Source organism: Dermacentor silvarum, chromosome 4, assembly GCF_013339745.2.
Source record: "Dermacentor silvarum isolate Dsil-2018 chromosome 4, BIME_Dsil_1.4, whole genome shotgun sequence".
NCBI lineage: Eukaryota > Metazoa > Arthropoda > Arachnida > Ixodida > Ixodidae > Dermacentor > Dermacentor silvarum.
In genome coordinates, this window is record NC_051157.2 from 13,390,730 (window position 1) to 13,413,276 (window position 22,547).

Genomic DNA, 22,547 nt, shown 5'->3' on the forward strand with positions numbered 1-22,547 from the left:
CTCTACATATATGGTGATTGTAGAGGAGGAAAGAGACGCCTACTTCTGCAGCCCTTAAGGGAGCACAGCCCAGAACGCGCGTTTGTTCTCCGCCGTGCGTTCACTCCCCGTGAAAGCGCGCGTCCCTCGCGCCCTTTCACTCGCACATACAGCGTTCGGCGCGCGGCGACGATTTCATCTCCATTGACGTCATACGGAACCTCACGGCGACGGCGACGCCGACGCCGACGGCAGAAATCTGCTTTTGAGTGTCCATATAATTGCTATCGCAATAAAACTAGGGACGCCCGATGCCACGACAGGATTTACAGTAATGGGAGCAGCTCACATAGAAAATTTTTGATGGCTTCTAAACCCTACCCACGCAGGTACGCAGAAATACGCTTTAAATACCTCCATCCCATTCGCGCTCGTTCGCTGCTTTTGTCTATGCGCTGAAAGTACTGAAACAGGCATCAAAAAACGTGTTGAATCTGAAGCTACATATAATGTCTTACGTATTGTCAGGGGCGTAGCCAGAAATTTTTTTCGGGGCGGGGGGGGGGGGGGGGTTCACCAGCCCACCCGGAGGGGGGGGGGGGGGGCAAGCTTCTGCTTTCCTCTAGGTCACGTGATCGATGATAAATAGCGGTAGTGTAAGCAGACTCTATACATGTATATCAAAAACATGGGACCCCCCCCCCCCCCCCCCCCCCCGCGTGTGCGTGTGCTTGTGAAGAAATTAAGTAAAAAGTAAAGTAAGCTCAGTAAATACAGCAAGTACGACAGGTACACTGGGCGTTTGGCGCAACGGCCTCTCATCGCGCCACTGAATGGACCAGTCTTCGAAAACGCATCATTGAGACGACCCGTGCGATCGGAGAAGGCATCATTAATTGTTAATTTCCGTTAAACGTAGATGGCGTCGTCTTCGTCGGGGTGAAGTGCGTTTCACAAGTCAAGGACGGCTATACGCGTGAAAATGCACTCCCATAGCAATAGTTTGTTCGCTGCGTCTTTGGGCTAGAAAACTTAAATACGCGCAAAAACGCGTAAGGCGTTTTTTTTTTTTTTTCGAAGCTTTCGTCGCACTGCTGCCTCATTCGAGAGGGTTGCATTTCCTGCGGCAAGTGCATGGGCCGCTGTGTCTTCCGCTGTGTGCGAGCGTGCAGCCGTCATTTGCCTTTACGTCAACAGATTCAGAATTGTACAGAATATTTCACCGCACAGCATATATATGGCATGTGTACGCATTTTAAGTAGTGCGTGCAACTCATTTCTGCTTCACTTACGCCGGTGCAAACAGGAAGCGGCCTTGTACCTCACAGAATCTCGACTGATTGGTGTACTAGTGATGCAGGAATGAACTCCGGTATTGTTCAGTGCATAGTGCACATAATCAATTTCTCGGGACGCGTGAACTCCGACGAGAACTGTCAGCGCCTGCAACAAGAGTTTACTTACGCTGTACTGCGCACAGCAGTAATTCATGCTTGTCGGCTGTCTGTTTCGTGCATTCTATTGCGAGTCGGTGGAATTTCACTGCTGTCATCAACCCCTTCGTGTGTACATTGCTGATTTGGGATTCCACAACAAAACAGCAACTACCAGCCTTCCGTAATTGCTGGTTTGGGATTCAACAACACAACGGTAATTACCAGCCTTCTGTAGGGGCGCAATCGCAAACAAGAGACGTTTCTCGCGCAGACTAAAATCCTGCGCGAGCGCGGCCTAACCGGCAGCTGAAGGGAAGCGGCGGAAATGTATACCGGAGATTTCGACCACCTGGGGTCTTTAACGTGCAACCTAAAAATCTAAGTAAACGGGCGTCGAGCGTTTTCGCCATCATCTAAAATGCGGCTGCCGCATTTGTTGCTTCATTTGTTGCGCATTTGTTGATTCAGAATGCGGCCGCCACATTCTCGCCCAAAACTTCACAGAGCGTGAAAGCCTTGACAAACACCGTGACAGTTTTTTCCATATGCAGACAAGATTCGCTATAAATTACCAACCCAAACGGAAGCGCCCAGGAATTAATTTGTGATAGTAGCACCGGTTTCGTGAATTCTGTCAGCGCGAAGCGACGAAAACAAAGGGTGGGTAAGTAGGGGGGGGCCTGGCTACGCTACTGCGTATTGTCATGTATATTCTATAACAAAAGCCACCTACTCCTCTCCTGCCCCCCTTTTCCAATTATAGGCGATGTAACCAACAACATTTTTCGTTTGAAATTTCAGCTTGTTGCATGTAGGCCAGTCGACCACATAAACACAGCCACATACACACAGTCTAAACGACACTATAAGAAGATGTGCATTAAAGTACATAGAGGCTTTCTTAGCATTATTACTATATGCGGATTAGGAGGTGTTGCATGACACCTTTTATTGGCGCCGCCTACTCCATTTCGAATAAAGATGCGCAAGTAATAAATCCATAGATATGAAAAAAAATCACTTAGAAGCACTAAATTCACAGATATGAAAAAGAATAACTTAAAAACACTAAAAAGGAAAGACAACTCAACAACACAACACAAATTTTTGTGATGTGTATACAATCTTGCTTTTTAAATATGACTGGGACCTTCTACCGCCTTTAACTGCGCAGTGGAGGCTGCTGTGTGTGCGCGAGCCTCACTTATCTTTTTCTTGTACTCGTATTTTCTTTCTGGTCTGTTGCCCCCTCCTCTAGTGTAGGCTAGCAAACCAGGTGCCACCTGGTCAACCTCCATGCCATTTTCTTCTCTTATCAGGTTTATGCGCAAAAATAGGTGCTGCATATAGTACGTATACATAGAACAACTAGCGTGGACTCCTCCCCTGTGTGATGAATGACTTTCTGAGGTAGCAGACTGTTCTGACGATGCCATTTCTCGTTGTGACACTATTTGCATACTTCCGGTTTGTTTGTGAGTAGTTCTGGTTGCTATTTTCTTCTCACTTTCATTTTCTTTTTTTTTCTTATTTGTTCTTGCCTGAGTACTGTATTTCGGATTATAGGATAGCCGGCTCTAAGAAGACCTACTTTCTGTTTTTTTTTTCTACATTTAAAATTTTTACATATTGGTTTGCCTCGAGAGGAAAGTAATGCATAGTTAGGCAAAAAAAAAAAAAAAGAAGTGACGCTACCATCGATGTCTGGCTTGAACTTATACCAGCCCTGGCTACAGTTTATAACGCTACACGTTTTCTCTGCATATATACTCTCTGTAATTATCAATTCCTCTAACTGACCCCTTGGCCACTCGTATCAGTGCAAACTTCTGTGTAGGCAGATGGATTAAAATAACCCAAGGATAGCATATTTATGAGGCGAGCAATAGGAGGCTCAAAATGCCTCAATATAAAAAAAGAAAACTTCCACGGTGCACAGATGGTAAGAGGGAAGCGAAATCCAAATTTCTTTATTATGCTATATTAAGAATTTCCACAGAGAGCATTTTCAATTGTATAATTGTGGATGAACACATGCAAATGCCGACCGATGACCAAAATTAGCGTTCTATGACAAACATTTGTGTGCAGGGACTTCTTTTCAATTGAGTTCCTTCTTCGCGTCAAGCAGTTCAAAATAATGGCCACATCATTTTGTATGGTTTTAATGGCAGCGTGGCCAAAATCATCTCTCTGGAAAAATATACTTACATCACACGAACAGCGCCTAAATTACAACAAATTAAATTTCTCACCGATAAAGTTGTATCGACTTCACTTAAAACTTTGGCAAACAAATCGACCTGTGATAAATTATTGTAAACAAATATTATGTACTATATTCAATTGTACATCTATAGAAAGTCTATTAAGTTGAATGAGAAATCAATGAAAGTTCTATTTTATAACGACTATTGTAAGTGTGCACAAAAAATCACAACCGAGTGTCCGAGCGTTCATTCGAGAGAAAGTTTTGAATAAACCCACAGGAAGTGCAGAAGGAAAGTAAAGAGATTATTTGTAGACGCAGCCATTGTGTTTCTTTCGAAAAAAAGAACCTAGAGGCACAGTTAATTTCAAAAATCATTCCCATGGTCGACACCAGCATAAGCGCATTCTCTTGTACCTTATTTCATTTTATCCTTGTCTTGACAACATAGCGATTAGCGAATACGACTTCTCAACATTTCGCGAAACTTTTACAAAACCCGTTATAAAAATTTTGTTGTCTTTCTACTGACCTTTTGTTATCTCTATTCAGTTCCTGTTGAAATGCAAAAGAATATTATGAAGCACTTAACACGGGGAAAAAATACAGGTACTTCAAGATTCTTCACAAAAAAAAAAAAAAAAAATTCAGATTTAACCGAAAGGGTTGCATTGATTCAGCAGTGATTAGGTAGTTTCTGTTACGCATATTTCAGCATAAAAGACATTCAAATCAGGGTTCGATTTTTCTTTGTTTTTTTTTTTTATCTCTTGCATGTCTCGCCTCAATTCTTTTTTTTTTTTTCCTCGAGAGCCAGGATATTTTTTTTTCTTTTTTTTTATTGGTCCGGGTAACGGCCAAGAGCACCGTCACACTTGCACTGAGTCCATCAGGAGCTTGTTGCCTCGAGGCAGTAAAGAAAACACGTCTCGTACGAGGCTGAAGCCTCTCCGAGCTACGGGGTCTGGTGACAGGTCACATGTTGCTGATGTCCGTTCGCGACGGGAATTTATTTGATGCCGTCTGCCTCATCGCTTGTGGCGCGACATTCTGGGCCTGTGGTTGTGTATTTACCTACTTTTGTTGCAGTGACGAGAAGAAAAAAGAAAGGTAAAGAAATAGGTCATACCAAAGATTCACTTCCCGAGAAGCGGGAAGCAATCCCATGTGCTCTGTCGCCTCGAGGCGATATGTCGGTACGGACGCACAAGAAAAATGGATATTATTTCTTGTTGTGATGTGCCCCTAGATATCATTTTTAGTCATCCGGTTTCAAATATTCGCTGGCGCCCTATTCGCGACCCCAATAAACCTGCTAAGAATGTTTTCTTGTAAAAGCAAATAAAGAGGGCTTGGAAGTCTTTGTGCCTTACATAACTTAAGAATGACAAAATATACTGCCAACGAACCCCCCCAATGTAGTACAAGGCAAATAAAGTCACGATTAGGGCGAAACGTTTACTGATGTTTAGAAGTTGTGAAATGTCTTCTTTTCGTAGTATAGCTGCAAAGTCTAGTATTTCATCTAGGCAAGCTGCCAGAAAGTTGTATGCGAAGATATTCATTCCAAAGAAAAAATATTTATACTAATACACGAAGAAACAAGCCGCAGACGTCCAATGTGTAGTTTGACATAAGAATCATCTTGAAATGCAGCGCAACGGGACGGCACAACAGAAAGGAAGACGAACACAGGCGTCGTGTTGTGCCGTCCCGTTGCGCTGCATTTCAAGATGGTTCTTATGTCAAAATACCAACTAGCCCAACATTCAACTCTCTCAATGTGTAGTTTGTTGAAGCTTAATAACAATGTGGCAGGGAACGATAGCATGAAATTTGGGGCGCTACCTTGGCTCTCCCACAGACGCCTTCTGAAAGAACTGGGGCCCTATAACGTAAAACTATTCCAATTTGTTTTTATTCCAATCGCTTGACGTCACGCAACCACCGGCGCAAGTGTCGGCAACTCGCAGAGTTGTTTGAAAAGTCCAATCAAACGCATTTCTCGTTCATAAGATGTCATTTTTTTTATTTCCAAGCGAACATTGAGCAGTTTTTCTTATCTAATTGGCTGACAAGAGGCGACGGGCCCGCTTAAGTGGAGAGAGCTTCGATGGGGCGATTGGTCCGCTTCCCCTAACTTAGCTTGCGGTGGCTGGTCGTAAAATCGTGGCGGCGTGCAAAGGAAGGTTAAAATTGCCGCTAAAACAGATCTTCAGCAAAGAAGAGGGGGCAGAGTGATGTCGTATGAGTGCCGAAAAGTCGCGCTAACGTTATACTGCCACTCATTTTTTTTAATTACACGCAAATAAATCTATGCTCCCTGGCAGCTCCGAGTAGCCAGTACCAGACCAATCGACGGGCAGCCATCTTTTATTCCTTTCGGAATGGGGCAGTCTCCGGCAATTCAGAAGAAAAAATGCAGTTTCGTTCAGCATGGTAATGTGTCTTTAACACTTCCACGTTACTCTGATGCGGTGAATTCTCGCGGTTTTGTGGGGCCACGTGACAGACAGGCGAAGTAGGCGCAGCCCAATAACGTTTGACCAATAGCAATTGGTCAAACGATGCCTTTTTTGCTAATGGCGAAAAAGGCGTTGAATAAGAAATTATTATTTTTCGTTCATTCGATCTAATCATGCATAATCAGTGTGCACATATCAGATAGGGCGTTTTTGCGGTTTTCTTGACATCGCGTTACAGACAGGCGCGGCGGGGCTGGCCCGAACATTTTTTGACTAATAGTGGAGGGCTGATTGCAGACATGTAACAGAACAATTTGGAATAGCTTTATATTATAGCGCTCCTGCGCTGTCGCGGATTTATTATACAGTTTTTTTGGCCTCCCCTGCATGTTCTTTCCGGGAAATGAAAACTATTTGATTTGATTTGATGTAGGCGTAGTGGGCAATGAGACAGCTGATAGACTTGCTCACGATGCCTTAGAACACAGGCCAGCAAAAAAGGACTCCTAGTGACCCGCAGTTTTTTTTTTTTTCTAAAACAACAGGCCGCCAATCATTTTTAGTTTTTATGACCACCACGTCACAAGTACTGTTTGACAAAGGGAATGGGCCGACCAGAAGCTTGCTGGGCACCTATTTAGCACCCAAGTATTCACCACTCTAGAATCCATTTCTTGTGCTCACAACACTGTCCAAATAAGAAAGATGGATACGATACTCAGGGTAATGGCGGCTCTTTCGCTTGGTGCCGGGTTCAAGTTTTTCGCTTCTGGCGTCGAATCAAGGTGTTTCGTCGAATCCGAAAGGGTCATCGCTCCCAATCGCCTTATTTTGATCGGTGTCAAGAATTTCAGCGACGTAACCGCGGAAATAGTTGCGCTGTGCGTGTAAATGACCGGCTCACTCGGCGAGCCGCATCAGATTTTTTTGAAGGCAAAGGGCCTTTCAAGAGAGCTGGAGGTTTAAGAAGGGAAGAGTTTGTGCGTAACAGGCCTCCCCGAAACGCGGCATTGCTCCACTGCTACAGATAATATTGACACGTATACATGTTTATCTTTCACCGGTGGCCGCTTTCCACCGGCTAACAAATGTTAAACGTTATCGCTCGGCGCAGGACGCGCCTGCAGGGGAAGCTTCTCGAACGTTATCGATGCTTCTTTTCGTTGCCTGTTTTCACCGACGTTTATGTTATCTGATTGTATGAGCGACGCGAATTGTCTAGAACTTTCTGGAATACACGCGGGCACCAGGGATTAATTTGGAACATTCGATGACTCACGTATAAAAGCCGACGCGTTTCGCCGCATATCAGATTTCGACGATCGCCGACTGTGTTCGCCGCTATCATTGTGCTTTGAGCGTAGCTTGCTTTTGTGGGCACAGGTTCGCCCACTAAACAACCAGTTTCGTCATACACAGTGTTAGGACTGCTTTCTTCACTGTCACTTCTACGTGACAATATACTTGACTGTTTTCGAACTCAGCGCAGGGAACACGGCCCTGAGAGTCGTGTTGCATTATATAACATAGCATGCCACAATACATAGGCAGTAACGTCTGCCGTCCTTTCAGAAGCTCAATACGGATATTGTGCACTGATGGAAAAAGGCTGGAAAATATCAAGTTACCTGGTCAGTGTCTCTTAGGTAAAATCAAATGGCAGTTCTATTCTTAAGTCGGGGTGAACCTTTCCTTTTCATTCACTGGTCCATCTTATAAGGTCGTCCGCGTCCGATGACTACGCGTGCTAGTGTTCACAGTGCGCAGTGTTCGACATAGCTCCCGAGCATGAGAACACAGCTGACACCCGCCACCCGTAGATAGTCTCAAACCCAGGTGAAACGTGAGAACATTAGAAGTTAATAACAACCTATTGGACCAAGTTCCAACCGGTCTCCGAAATTTTGCGATGGTTTATTCTGAGCAAACTCATTTTTATTAGCGTAAATGCTTGACTCAGAAACAAACTAAACCAGTTCTAATTTGATTTACTTGCGTGCACAATGCCGGAATATAAACTAGTGGCGCTGTACGCAGGTTGAATGCTCCAAAGCTAGAACGAGCGCTGTTTGCTGTTGTTTGTCAATTTTTTGCCAGAAAATAAACTACAACTCACCGTGCCGAATGAGGAAACAGCTTCTTCTGCTTGCACCGCAACACTTAAGCATGTTATCAAAATGCTATGTCGCCCCGCATCCCCCCTAACGTGTGTCTTGATCCACTAAAGATCTTCCGAGCTAGTTATCGTTCATTGCTACCGTCCCTGGGGTCAAAAGTACATTAGCGAGGATATATCTGCTGCTTACCGAATTAGTAGCACTTAGGAACGGGCAGAAAACGAAACTGACAAAACCAAACAAATCTTAAGCGTGCATCACTATAATTTATTAAAGCGCCTGCCTAAACGAAAGTAAACTCTGCAATTTGAAAGTCCCGCATGATACTTAATATATATATATATATATATATATATATATATATATATATATATATATATATAAAAAAAGAAAGCAATGCTACTCGCCGCGAAGAAAGAATTCGTCTCGACTGATGCGTTTCGAACAAAACAGCGAACTGTCACTCACCCACCGTTCAAGTTTATTATTCATGTCCCTCTCCGATGCGTGTCGTCTACTTCTTTTGGAAAGCAATGAAATGATACATTGTTCATTGCACACGCACACACCCACACGCACCCCCCCCCCCACACACACACACACACACACACTCACGCACTCACGCACGCACGCATACACACACACATACACACACACACACACACACACACACACACACACACACACACACACACACACACACACACACCACACACACACACACACACACACCACACACACACACACACACACCACACACACACACACACACACACACACACACACACACACACACACACACACACACACACACACACACACACACACACACACACACACACACACACACACACACACACACACACAAACATTAACACTGAGTGCTGAATGGGCGTTATAAAATCTACGCTTGTTTTGCACCCTTCAAGCACCCCGTATGCATGGCGCTTACGTGCACCCTATAGGAAAGGTGTCCGTGTGCAATGATTAACATGTTCGCTTAGGTTGAAATCTCTCATTGCAGCTACAATGCGGTGAAGGACATGATTCAAACACAACAATCATATTTTCTACAATTCAAAGTTGCATGTGAAATGAAGCAGCTTGATGATAGAGAAACATTTCTTTTGGAAATAGGTGCGGCTTTATGATAAACAACAATCATATTATAGGATGTTTTGCTTGCCAGTACATTTATTACTTTGTAGGGCTTTTTAAGCGAAGCTTTGTAGGCTCACAAGTGCCGGTGGTGGTGGTGGTGTCACGCTGAAAAGTGGGCCGATCCTGGTGGTTGTGCAGGAAGGGTCCATGCTCAATGACACATACCAGGGACAAAAAGAAAGAGAGAAAGAGAGGAAGCAAGAAAGAGAGACAGAGAGAAAGAAAAAGAGTAAGAGAGAAAAGAGAGAGAGAGAAGAGAAGAGAGAAAGAGAGAGAAAGAAAGAGATAGAGAGAAATCAAATCACTAAGAAGGTCAGATACACACACGACAAGCTTTGCTTACCCCCATTTTCTCGACAGGGAAAGGCTGGGGACTTTTTTTTTTCCAGAACCACAACAAGGTTACCAGGTTACTTTACTACTCTGACATAAAAACAAATTATGAATAGCAATTATATACAACAGGTAATGCGTATAACGGATTACCGGGGGTCTATTAGAGTTACAGAATGGGTGCCAAGAGAAGGTAAGTGCAGTCGAGAACGGCAGAGTATTAGGTGGTGTGATCAAATGAGGAAATTCGCAGGCATAAGATCAGGGGTAATTTGAATAAGAGTTAGGGGCATTTGGAGATCGCTGGTAGAATCCTTTCACATGCAGTGGACATAAATGGGCTGATGATAATGATAAAGATGATGAAATCTGGTATCAATCGCTATCTTGGCGCCAAACATTGAATCTGTGTTGCGTTCACTCGCACCCACTTACGACCGACTCTAACACTATCACAAGTTGTGCTGCGCTTGAGCAGGGCAGGATATATATATATATAAACTTTATTTCTAAATGATTCCTAGTCCTAGTCGTCAGATGAAAAAAATCATCAGGCAAATTTAGGGACAAATTATATGTTCAAACAATAGCATCAAAAGAGGTGCAACGTGCCTCCTGCGTGGCGCAGTAGATGACGTGCATGGCGATGTGCCTGGGTATACGAATCCACCTGCATGCATTTGTTCGGTAACTAATTTATCGATGAATTTGTCATTTGATTGAGTATATGCATAGTAATCTTAATTAGAGATAGTTCAATGTGCAACGCGTTTAAGAAAACACTCCTTTTACATCTCACTCCAAGTTCGACCAACGACCCTTCCTTAAGGGTGTTGTTATTCAGGACTGAGATTTCAATTGAATGTAAGCCTGTTTTATAGTGTGATTACGCAACCCCCAATTTATTTTTTCGGGTGTTGGCATGTCAACACAAGTGTGTTAGCCATGGGACAAACCAAAAGCACCCTGAAAGGTGTAACCTTTACAGTGTGGTTACAGTTTTCATTGTCTCACTTTCTCTGAAATGTCCATCTCTGAAATGCTTACCACTGTCCCGCTTTTGTTCTTTTTTATCCCGTTACTTTCTACTGGCCGTATTGACTTGCTTGTTCGGACCGTTAACATACTTGTCGGCACCAAACATTCATACTATGAAGCAATCGCTGCAAGTGGAAGTTCAGTACACGTCGTTCAAGCCCCCTTGAAACTGGTAATTTTCTTTTCTCTCCAAAATGAAAAAAGAAAAGGAGCCATACAAAACAAGGAAAGCATCAACAGGAATGTCAAAGCAACGAAATCCACTCTGAAAGCCCTCTCGTGGCGCGCCGGTAGCCTCGGGGGGGTTGGGGGGGGGGGGGGGGGTTCCTGTAACGTATGAATTTTTTATCCCCAGTAAATTCTGCCCTGTGGATCGAACTACAAGAGCTCGCAACTTAAGGCTATCTCGCGAAAAACCCAGCCCAGTTCGAATGCTTTTGGAAATATTGCACATGCTTGACGTCTTACTCTAACTTGAATTAACTTTGAGTATTCTCTTACTTGGTTTGGTGTAGTGCCAGCTAGCCCGCAACGCTACAAGCTGGGCCAGCACCCGACCCGCACCGCTTAGGCAGTGTTTCAGAACGACAGCAGCAATCGTTCTGACGCAGGAGCCGGAACTCCAAACAAAGACCGAGATGTTTGTTTTGCGCCTTGGGCCTTCAAAGTGCGGGCAATCAACCTGGATGGGGAAATGTTTGAAATGTGGATTCTTATACGCAAACCTCTCTTTTGATTATTCACAAAACATTCTTGTCATGTCGCTCGTTTTTTTTTTCTTTCTTTTTAATTTTTGCTGTTTTCTGTTTAATTTGTCCGTCTGTCTCGTGTTCCGGTCATAGAGTTATTCTTTCACCCGCTACCATAGCAGCTTTTTAAATTTCATTTTGTTCGTGATCTCACTAGATGACGCTCCGGAGAGCGAGTCGGTGTTCGGGTAGCTCCCACCTGCACGGACAGCGGCCGATCGTCCAATCATTGCAATGCAGTGCCTTGGGGAGTGATTGTCCCTGTGATTCGAGTCGAGGACAGTGGCGCAATAAATATGCGATGTTCTCTGTGGATAATTCCAATTAGTGCAGCATAAGTCTTCGTAAAGGTAACTCCTATAACTACGGTTGCTACGGAAGCGATGACTCACGCCGGTGAAGTCCGGGTGGAGGTAGATGTTGCTGTGAAGGGTTCAGTGCATGTAGTCGGGTGTGCGTTATATTTAGGTTGCTTCACTCTGCTAACAAGTCTGCAAAGGCACTTTAATTAAGCGCTAATTAACGCCTTTATAAAAGCCAGAAAAATATATGATGTTTTGGGGCATGGGATGAATGCTGTGCGGGCGCAGGGTCCACAGTAGCAGCTTTGGCTTGAAGGCGCGCCCCTAGGGAGGATTGTTGCGTCATGTGTGAGCTTCAAGCCCTGCTATTTCAGTATAATACAACATAGGTTTGCAAACCATTTTTCTTTTGTCGTTCAAACCCTCCGGGAGTATCAACTGGTCTAGCGAGTTTGGCGTTATTATTATTATCTCAACTGGTCTAGCGAGTATGGCGTTATTATCTAGCGAGTTTAGCGTTATTATCCAACGTAACATGTTTTTATTTTTCCTGTTTTCTTGCAGCAGATTCAATATTTATTCGTTTCCTCAAAAAAAAAATAGAAGAGCAGGGGTGACCACAAAAAAAGTGGCCCACCTTGACGTGCGAGGGGAGAGACTCGCGATTGAAAGTTATCTTCAAACAGCGGTACATGCCTAGGTGAGACACATAAAATCCCTACATAAGAAAAGTACCGCCATCTACTCTTTCCTCAGCCGCCTCCTCTCCTAAAGCGCTTGCTTTTTTCTTTACTTTTTGCTTGCGAAAGCCAAGTCGACGGTGGCACACCTAGAAAGTCCACGTTGAAGCTTTCAGGCCGGGCGCGCGCCGCCGCCGCCGCCGGCGACTGCGGCTGCGCAGAAGGACTTTCAACATGGCTCTGAGGCGGAAAAAAAGAAAATATAAAGAAGTGAAAAGCGCGCGCTATCATCGTCCAATCGGAGATAGAGGAGAGAGAGAAGCGGCGTTTATCAAAGGATGGCGGTACTGAGCTAAAGAAATGGCGTTCTGGCTCGCTGACACTTCGCCTTGACAGTTACGCAGGCTTGGGCACAATAGAAAAAAAAAAAAAAAGAAACTCAAAATATAGACATAAGATAGTGTAACTACTCATTACAACCAATCAACTAACACAAGATGTTTGTTATAGCACCGGTCACAATTTTGAGCGCGACTAAAGAATTCACACATGATTACAGTCACACATTATTGCATAAATCATATATGGTTATAGTCAGTAATGGCGTATACTAAAAATAAAAATGCATATGATTTTACGTAACCAAACACTTCCGTTTATTTTTATTTTTTTCGCAGACTGTCGGGGATGCGCCTCAAGTGTCCGTAATTGCTATTGCAAATAACACAGCCTTCGCTTAAACGCATGGTATATAGATTCTTAATGCTTAAGCTATATATAGAGAGAAAGAGTCTGCAGCGACGTTTTGAAACCCCAATTTCACGGAATTGCGTGGTAGTGATCATGGTTCTTTGTCCTTGTATTTCTTCGCCTTTTTGTAGTTTCCATATGGCGGAAGCTTATGCCCCGACCAGCTGCATATATGACGCATACTTTCAACGTCACCAGGTGCCAAGTTGTCTTTGTATAAAGTCTAAATAGGCATTTTTAATTTCTGCTTGCTGAAAATGCTTTAGTGTTTCTTTCGTTTCTTTCCTTTGTTTTTTTTTTTTTTTTTTTTTGCGTATCACCTGTAGAAAACAAGATCGAATTAATAACGCCCGAAGCACGCGATGTGTACATTCGGCACCAAGCAACGCACAAAGCCAAGACCACTACATGGCTCTGGCAAACACTAGTTTTCAGGAAGCTCCCGTCATCCGCCATGTCATTCATCGGCTGGCGTCTTGAGCTGTTTGAACTTCTGTGACGCCACAGATTTGTTGGCATCGTGCCTCCTCTTGAGGGTGGCCTTCATCCGGGCTCCGCTTTCTTTTCTTCACCTTTTTCTTCTTTTTTTATACCAACACAACTGCAAAGAAGTGTTTTCGATAAACACTTCGCCCAAGGGCACTTCCCGCAGAGCACTCGCGTATCCTGCTCTTCCTTCATTGCGCAGACAAAGATAGAGCTGCGCTGGTTCTGTTTGGCGCATTTCGTTTAGCCTCGAAGGCAGCGTCGGCAAAACGGTGGCGGAGAGTTTTCAAGGTTATCTCATTTGTCACAAAAGTCGCACTATAAAGGTTTGTGTGTGCAACTTCGGGGATACATCAGCCACGCACTTTCAACAAAAATTAAAACGCGAAAAGCAACGACCGCCTATTACGGGCAATTAAATGCAAGTGCGACGTGTAATTGCTCTGTAGCCGGTGTATGTAGCACGGAGTATACTCCCCAGTATACATTTCAGAGTCTAAACAAGGTGGGTGTCAACTCTGAAACGATACAACGGGTTGTAGTTTCAGAATCGCTGGCGTTCAAATTTGTGATCATAGTACATCGGAAGCGCCAGCACAACGGACACTGCTCCAAATTGGGAAACTGACAGGTGCCAGAAAAACAGTGATGCATGCTTTGCGTTTGCCGGGTATAAGCGTGGGAACGACACAAGCTGGGCTGTTCGATCGCACACGTCTATAGCAGACCGATATCTGGTGGCTCTGTCTTGAGTGCTTGGCCTAACGGAAACAGCGAAAGGGTGACTATAGGGGCAGCTCTAGGATTTTTTTTTTTTTTTTTGCCATAATATTCTTCTCTGAACAAAGCACTATCATTTTGTTTCGTGTTTTGATGTAATGTACCTGTCTAAGGGGCAGCACGAAGAGTAGTCCCAGTCAAGAGAAAGCCTCTTTTTGCTTTTATTCATGGGCATTCTCAGAATGACTGAATAAAATTCAATTATCCCTTTTTTTTGCTTTCCACTGGGCAGGGTAGCAAACAGGACCTTTTTCTAATTAAATTCCTGGCCTTTCTCTCTCCCCATCTATCTATCTATCTATCTATCTACGAGAGGGAAAACGTCGCCTGCGTTGGCCACTGCTTAGCATGTGGATTTTGAATGCGAAGCATTTCTTGGCGAACATTTGCCACTTTGACAGTATCTATCTATCTATCTATCTATCTATCTATCTATCTATCTATCTATCTATCTATCTATCTATCTATCTATCTATCTATCTATCTTGATGCAGCAGGCAGATGAACAACCGGTGAAGGAAGGAAGTCCCATTCCCACTCCGGGTTGATGCTTCCTATATAGCTATAGCTTATTGTTTATCTCCATCTACCCGTGACCGCTTCATCTTGATAGAGCAGAGGCGATAAATGACTACATGAAAGTGCGGGCTAACGTACGCCATGGCCGCTCCAAGATTTGTCTTGCGATCCGATGGGACATGGATATTTCAGTGTCTCGGCGTGATCTATGCTGCGGATCGGCTGTCAGCGCGTGATCTAGCCGCTTCTACTTGTCTTACTTGTACACCCTGTACTGTATCAAGCAATCAAGCTTCGCGCAAGTAAGTTGCAGAATATACAGCTCTCCCAGGACAGCAGGAGCTGGCAAAATCACGACACACTTTCTGACGGCCTCCCCTGCTTTGGAAAATGGAATGTGCCGCTCCGGCCACCACTCACTCGTGCCGCGTGACGTGATTTGGCCGCTCCGGCCTACAGTCACTTGTGCTAATCTTTTTCCGCTGGGACTGTACATAAATAATTTACTGAAAAGGCCGTAAATAATCCACACAATTTCTAGTTTGCCGTATAACATCACCCATAAACTGTCCGGTATTTACCCCGCATATACACAACGTGCTTCATTTAGTTCAGAGAGGGCACCCGGAAAACCTACTAGGCGTGTATTATTACCCATAAAATTAGGATGAAAACACGTAATATTCAGTAATTCTTCGCAAAGCTGATAATTAAGTCAGGAACGTAAACTTTCGCCACATATTACACCCTTCGAGGATAGCATTTTTGCATAATGCGAATGCTCTGTGACAAAGTTTCCTTAGGACCCTTGGAAAAACTTCGCATTATGGCCGTGTAACGTTTTCGAGCACTTGCCTAATAAAGTTTTTTTTTGCAAAGTTCTTAATTAACCTAAGCTTTTGAAGCCTTGCCTGCGAGTATCTCATGAAATTTCCTATATTCTCTCAAAATATCAACTCTATAGCACGTTTGATTCTTTCAGAGCATGGAGCAAACTTCGTACGCCGTTAGTAAAGTATGCTGTTAAGCTATAGAACGCTTGTGTATGTAATTTTCTACAAAGGATTTAATTAACGAAGACAGTTTAAACTATGACCATCCGTCGTCCACGACATGCTCCCCATTTAGATGCAAACTGAATCTCGGCGCCCCGTTTATTTCTCCTAGGACACCAAACAAGGTTACGTGCTTCGTATAAAGTCCTTAAGAAACATGGAAATTACCATTCAGTAAGCGAATACGTCGTAAAATGCAAGAAGACGGTTAAACAGAAAGATAGGGCAGAGCGCAGACTACTAGATGTCATTGCACAAAAGGCCAGCAAGCAAATATATGGACATACTTATCCCATGCGCCACTACAAAGCATCGAGGATTTGTTCTGATACCTTTTTGCAAAGCACTTCCTTTACCTTCGTGATGCTGTGTAACTAGAGATATATTTCATTGTTTCTTATGTTAAAATGAGAAGCCGACGCCAACTCTTGGTGCCCACATCTTGTTTATTCACGTTAAATAAAAAAGAAAAATGGGAAAACAACAAGTGAACTTTCTGCAATACTGGAACACAAGATGTGCACGCCATCTTTTCATTAGCGAGAAATAGATATGACAAGTGTAAACGCATGTCATGAGTAACACGAACGAAAAATAAGAAAACGCATACAAACTCACAGCAAAAACGACATACACGAAAAAGTCAACCGAAAAACAAATAAACAATAAAGCTAACAAAATCGGTGTTGACCAAAAACAGCATTAAAAATGCGGAGACAATAAATTTATAAAGCCTGGTCCCTTAAAACTCCAGAAACCAGGAACAATACCCCCCCCCCCCACACCCACCCACAACGCAAAAGGTATCAAAGCACTAAAACGTAGTCATTCCACTAAGACATCAAAGGTTGATCTGAACTAAAGTCAAATATGGTCGTCAACTTCCATGTCCGAATATGAAATTGAAGGTGCGCTTACACACTTATTTTTATTTTGTCAAATAAAGATAGCTTTATTAATTTCTCCCTCTTCTCGTGCTCTTGCTATGACTTCATTTTAATCGTAATGCGATGCGGAGCCGCAGTTCCCGGATTTCTCACTGCATTTCTGTCAAATTAGAGACAATGCAAGAGCGTCCAAAAAGACGGAAACACAAATTATTGAAGCATTCTTTAACAGACACAATAGTGACAAATGCGTAAGCGCGCCTTCAATCTCAGTTTCGGACAGTGAAGCTGCTTCTTATGAGGGCCATGTTTGACTTCAGTTAGGATTCTTGTTTTTTTCTTCTTGGTTAAGTGACTACACTTCAACGCTTTCTTGCCATTTTTGTTTTTGTTATTATGATTTCTTGTCCCCGCGTTTCTCGTGCGGTTTTATTTCATTACTGCTTCTTTTAATTATTCCTTTCTTCTTTCTTCAGGTGTTTTGGTTAGTTTTTGTAATTGTTTATGCGTATATTTTTTCGTGTCATGTGTTTACCTCTGTCATATCTGTTTTTCGCACATACAAGGATGGTGCGCGCATCTCGTATCCTGGTGGTGACAGAGAGATTATTTATGTTGTTCTGCCAGCGCATTCGCTAAGTATGCCTATACTCGTAGTCTTTATTAATTTTATGCGCCTAGGTTGCCAAGTTGGATAATTTTGGAACAAAATTGCGTGTAGGCGGGGAGGCTCGTTTCATGCAGATTCTGCAAGAAATAATTACGAAGTGCATTGTCCAAGAGAGCCATCGTTCATATTGCCTTCACGTTGGCCAGTAAGTTCGCCATCTAGTTACACTTTCGCGGGCTGTCTTTGTCCCAGGACAAGTTTAAAGCAGATGGTGGGCATGCGCTGCAGACGCCGTAGCGGAGCAGTTCAGACACTGGATCTCGTCTTCATATTCTCGTATATTCTTGCGCTTTGCACAATGAAAGTTTGTAGTACGGCACTCTGCGCTATTTCTCAATTTGTCATTGTTAATACATTTATGCAGTAACGGCAGCACGACGGGCGAGTACACATATAGGAATTTGAGAACGTTTGCCGCGAATAGTATCAACGGAATGCGCACGCGGTGCACTTCACTTGCGCTCCTTTCTCTTTATATCACCCTTACACTCTTGACTATAGCTTTGTGACGGGTATTGCCAACCAGAACAACTTCTGGTTAACCTTTCTGTACTTTATAATCTTTTCTCTCCCTCTTGTTGCCCAGTATATTACTTGCGCAGTATCAAACCAACTAGCCTGCAACCGACTACTTCTGGATAATTATGCAATTATTCCCAAAACTCATAATTAACCTACATGATTCAAACTTTCGGTGCACATCACCCGTGATATTTCCTCCGCTCTCTTCGAATATATAATCGTTGCCTTTTCTGGTTCTGCTGGGACACCGACGAAATTTCGTAAGCGTTTCATATAACAGCTCTGAATAGGCAGAAAGCGACTGTTTAGCAATTTCAGTTTAGCCAACACATTTCAACGTTTCCCCGAACATTTCGCCTTCCACACCTTTCAAATATAAACACGATGAATAGTCTTGTTTCCACGGGACTCACTTAAAAAATCGCATATAAAGTTTTCAAGCGCTTCGAGTCACTGTAAGAGCTTTGCTGTATAGAAAAAGGAGGGACAGATAGAGAAAGGATGCATATATGCAGGGAGGTTAACCAAACGTAGTTCTGGTTGGCTACCCTCCACGGGGGGAGGGGTAGTGGTACGAAAGGAGGAAGAGTGTGCAAGGGGGAGAGACAGAGAGAAACAGGACGGGTGGGGGGGGGGGGGGGGAGGCGGGCACGTATGTGTTAAAGCCTGTTCATCGCTACTTTTTTAAATAGCGCTGGCCTTTGAGGTTCCGCTGTTTCAGGAAGAAAAGGCCGACAGAACCATCATGGCGGCACTTCCGCTTCGGTAGGGCAGAGAAGAAGCGGGAAAGGAGAGCTCTATACTAAAGCCCCTTCATCGCGTCTATACTGCCGGACGAGATGAGTGTGGCGGGGCTTTAGCGCGTACCACTGGTGGTACGGTTGCGGAAAGAGCGGCCCGGCCATGAGCTGGTACAAACACTATGGCGCCACTTTCGCTTCCGTAGGCAGCCGACAAGATCAGTTACAGGGGCTTTATGGTATGGATAAGTGAGCAAACGTTCATGCTTTGCTCTAAGATTCAAACAAGCTTGTAGAGTCAGCATAAACAGACACCTTGTGATTTTTGTGACAACACGTACATGTAGTTTTTGTTTGTTTGTTTCTTCATTTGTTTTGTTCGTTAATTTCTGTCTTTTTGTATATTCATATATTTGTATATTTATTTGTTTGAACCCCTGGCAGTGTGTTTGTGCCATTGCATGCGCGGCTGTAAAGTTGTACCACCATCTCCTCTCCGCCTCGTTCCACCACCTCCGCGCAAACGTGGCTAACGCACACTGAACAATGTAACACAAAAAATCTGCGTTTTCTTGATGGTATTGTAAGAGCGAACTCAACACTTCAATCAGCTTTAGATCAGAAAAAAATAGTATTTTAGAGCAACATAAGGTCAACTTTGAATTGCGAGCGTGCACAATTTTGTAAAGGCTTGAGAGCAAATCCCTCTCGGCTTCCAGTGTATAATCCAAGCTTTATGAACACCATTTACTGCAATGCACAACAGAAAAATTGGAGCTCAAAATAGGAAGTAATGAAGTGGTACATCGCGAGAACTTTCGCTCGTAACATTTGTATTGTAATGGCCCGCTTTGCAGGCTAGCATTACTAGCATACCGTGATTGCCTATAGCGTGTTTACAACATCGTTCTTCTTGAAGAATCCTTCGCAAGAGTTCAGGCCACCTTTATTTTAAAGTTGCTACAAGTTTTCGCATCTAGCTTGCACAAAACGAAAACCTATTCGCAATATATAAGAATAGACAGTTCTATGCAGCCATAAGCTTGGATAGTTCCACAAGTCAGGTTTAAACTTCTTTTAAAGAAGTAAAATGTCTTAGCCGAAGGCAGCATTTTATGTTTAGCTTATGTTTCTTTTTATTTTCGAAAACTTCCCCACTTCTAGCCTTTTTTTTTTTCAGCTTATGAATAAATATGCATGGCACAAAAAAGTTACCTTTTTTCCAAGCGCTCAACTTCTGCATCTTTTCGGAAGGTTGTTCCCGTTGCTAAATATTGTGAACAAATGATAAGCTGTCATAACAGCATGACTGTTTGCATAGCTATAACGCCAGTCATGCATTATGGCCTCAGCGCGTGGTCTACAAAAAGTGCAACGACACAAATGCCCCTTTAGACCTTCGTCCCGAGGACGCACTGCATTGACTAAAACGTAAACCTGTTCAGTGACATTTAATAGACCCCTCCTCCCCCCTCCCTTCTTCCAATGTAACATTTCTTTTTTCTTTAATAACTCAGCTGCACATGCAAGCATTGTGCTAGTGAAAGCTCAACACTTTCAGCTTTTCATTCAAGTACACTGCAACTCAAAACAAACCGTCCCTTGCTTTTGTGCTCCTTGCTAATAGTTATTGAGAATGCCTTCGTATTAGTCCGGTCGCTAGAGTGTGTGCGTTCTCTTCTGTGTGTGTTCAAGCCCAAAAGTTGGGGCTTGTTGCTTTTCTCAACTAACAACTCTGCAGTATGGCTTAAAGCGACAGAGCACGAAAGTACGACAGAACGCGGAAGGCACAGCGCTGTTTGCAGCGTCCCTCTCCTCGGGCTCGCGCGTTGTCATACTGCGTTGTTAATTACAGCGCTTGTCAAATTATCCAGGGCGCACAAGCGTTTACGCTTTTGAGCTTCATTGCTTGCACAACTGCGTCATTTCTTTTAATGACCGCATATGTTTGTGCGATAAAATCAAGAGTGTATGCTTTGGTGAGAAACGATGCGTGCGTTCTGAGAGCACCAAACGAAAAAAATAAAAGTCCCTTGTGATAGAAAAAATAGTTCAATCAGATTAAAATAAGCAAACGCGAAACACAAATAAAAAAACACGGCTGGCAAAAAAAAAGAAAAAAAAACCTCCTTAATCTAGCACTGTTCGCAAATGCCAGTCAATCATGTTGCTGGACATATTTATTTATTTATTTATTTATTTATTTATTTATTTATTTATTTATTTATTTATTTATTTATTTATTTAGTAGCGAAGGTGACTGGGCAGTCGAAAAGAGTACTTACGAAAGAACAACTTTCGGAATTCGGCCTCGGGAAAAACTCATATAGGCTCCAGAATAATTTTCACACTTAGTGCTTTTTGATATACAAGTAAATTTAGGCGTGCGAACGTTTTTGCCTTCCTCTCCCATAGAGATGTGGCCGCAACAGGCCGGTAATCAAACGTGCGATTTCAGTTCCAGACCACTGTAGCCGCTAAGACACCGCAGTCCAACCACAGTCTTCTCCGTACCTCGTTTAGAACGAATGCTGACTCACGTATATGTGCAGTACGAACCATAAGGCTGGCGCCATACTTCGTAACGTACCATTTCATTGTTTAATTTTTTTATTCTTTCTGCCATTAGCTCGGTAGGCACCGTGCTGCTGTTATCGTCACTGTCGGCCCCTCACCCGCATACTGATGGTAAAGAAAGCAGAATCGAAAATGAAATGAAACATAAGAAAATACTACACGCCTGCGGTTTTTTTTTTTGTTTTTTTTTCTTATCTGCGGGGGTGGTCGATATCTACTAGGTGGTCATGTCGATTTGGTCTGCTGCTGAAATTCTGATTGCCTGCAGCTGGGACACGAGACGGGCGCCACCCAGCCAATCAGAACTTCAACAGCGGATGAAATGGACATGTCCATTAGGTAGACATGTCCATCTCATCTGCTGCTAAAACGCTGATGTAAACGCGGCTCTAGCCGTGTTTACATGAATGCGACAATGTCTGTCGCAATTTTTAACGCATCATGTACGGTAATTACTATGCGACAGCGTTTACATTTGGAGCATTGCCCTTCGTCCGAAGAACGCTGGAATTGTATCCACCACTTTGAGTTCCGCCAGTGAGTGGTAGAGAGCACGCGGCGGCAGCCGTCTCTACCCATCAATGCGATACGCCAGCCTTTACACGCATTTCGGGTGACGACCTAGCCCGTCTCGAACTATACGCTCTCCGGTCGCATTAATGCGATGCACCATCCTAGCACATTACCACCGTTCACATGAATTCGATGCGCTAGAAATGCGATGCGATGCACCGCTTGTCGCATTGATGAAAACGCTAGTACTGTTTCGGTAGATGCGTCTGAGCGACTCGTCCCTCCTTTATTTCCTCTTCGCAGCCTCCGTTGTGCAAGAGCATCCTCTCTCTGAAGATGTACGCCGCCATGGCTTCCATCAACTGGATGTTCGTCGAAGGGCTTCTACTGCACTCCCGCATCACCATCTGCATCTTCCGCCAGGACGCACCCTTCAAGCTGTACCATGCCATCGGTTGGGGTGAGTCACGCTGTTTGATTCGCGCTTTATTCCTATCTCGTTGGCCGCATTGTTTTTCGAGCTCGAAAAACACTTTCGCCGAGTGGTTCTCGCGAATATATACTTCGAAATAATGCCGA

At 43.7% G+C, this 22,547-nt stretch overlaps 1 protein-coding gene across 1 annotated transcript in view; it reads left to right on the forward strand.

Moving 5' to 3' along the window:
• LOC119449469 (corticotropin-releasing factor receptor 2) overlaps positions 1 to 22,547 on the forward strand; it is a 201,015-nt gene that overhangs the window by 140,054 nt on the left and 38,414 nt on the right. The window contains exon 6 of the mRNA XM_037712643.2: positions 22,272 to 22,428. Within this exon, the coding sequence (XP_037568571.1) occupies positions 22,272 to 22,428 (157 nt within the window). The remainder of the gene's footprint in view (positions 1 to 22,271; positions 22,429 to 22,547) is intronic.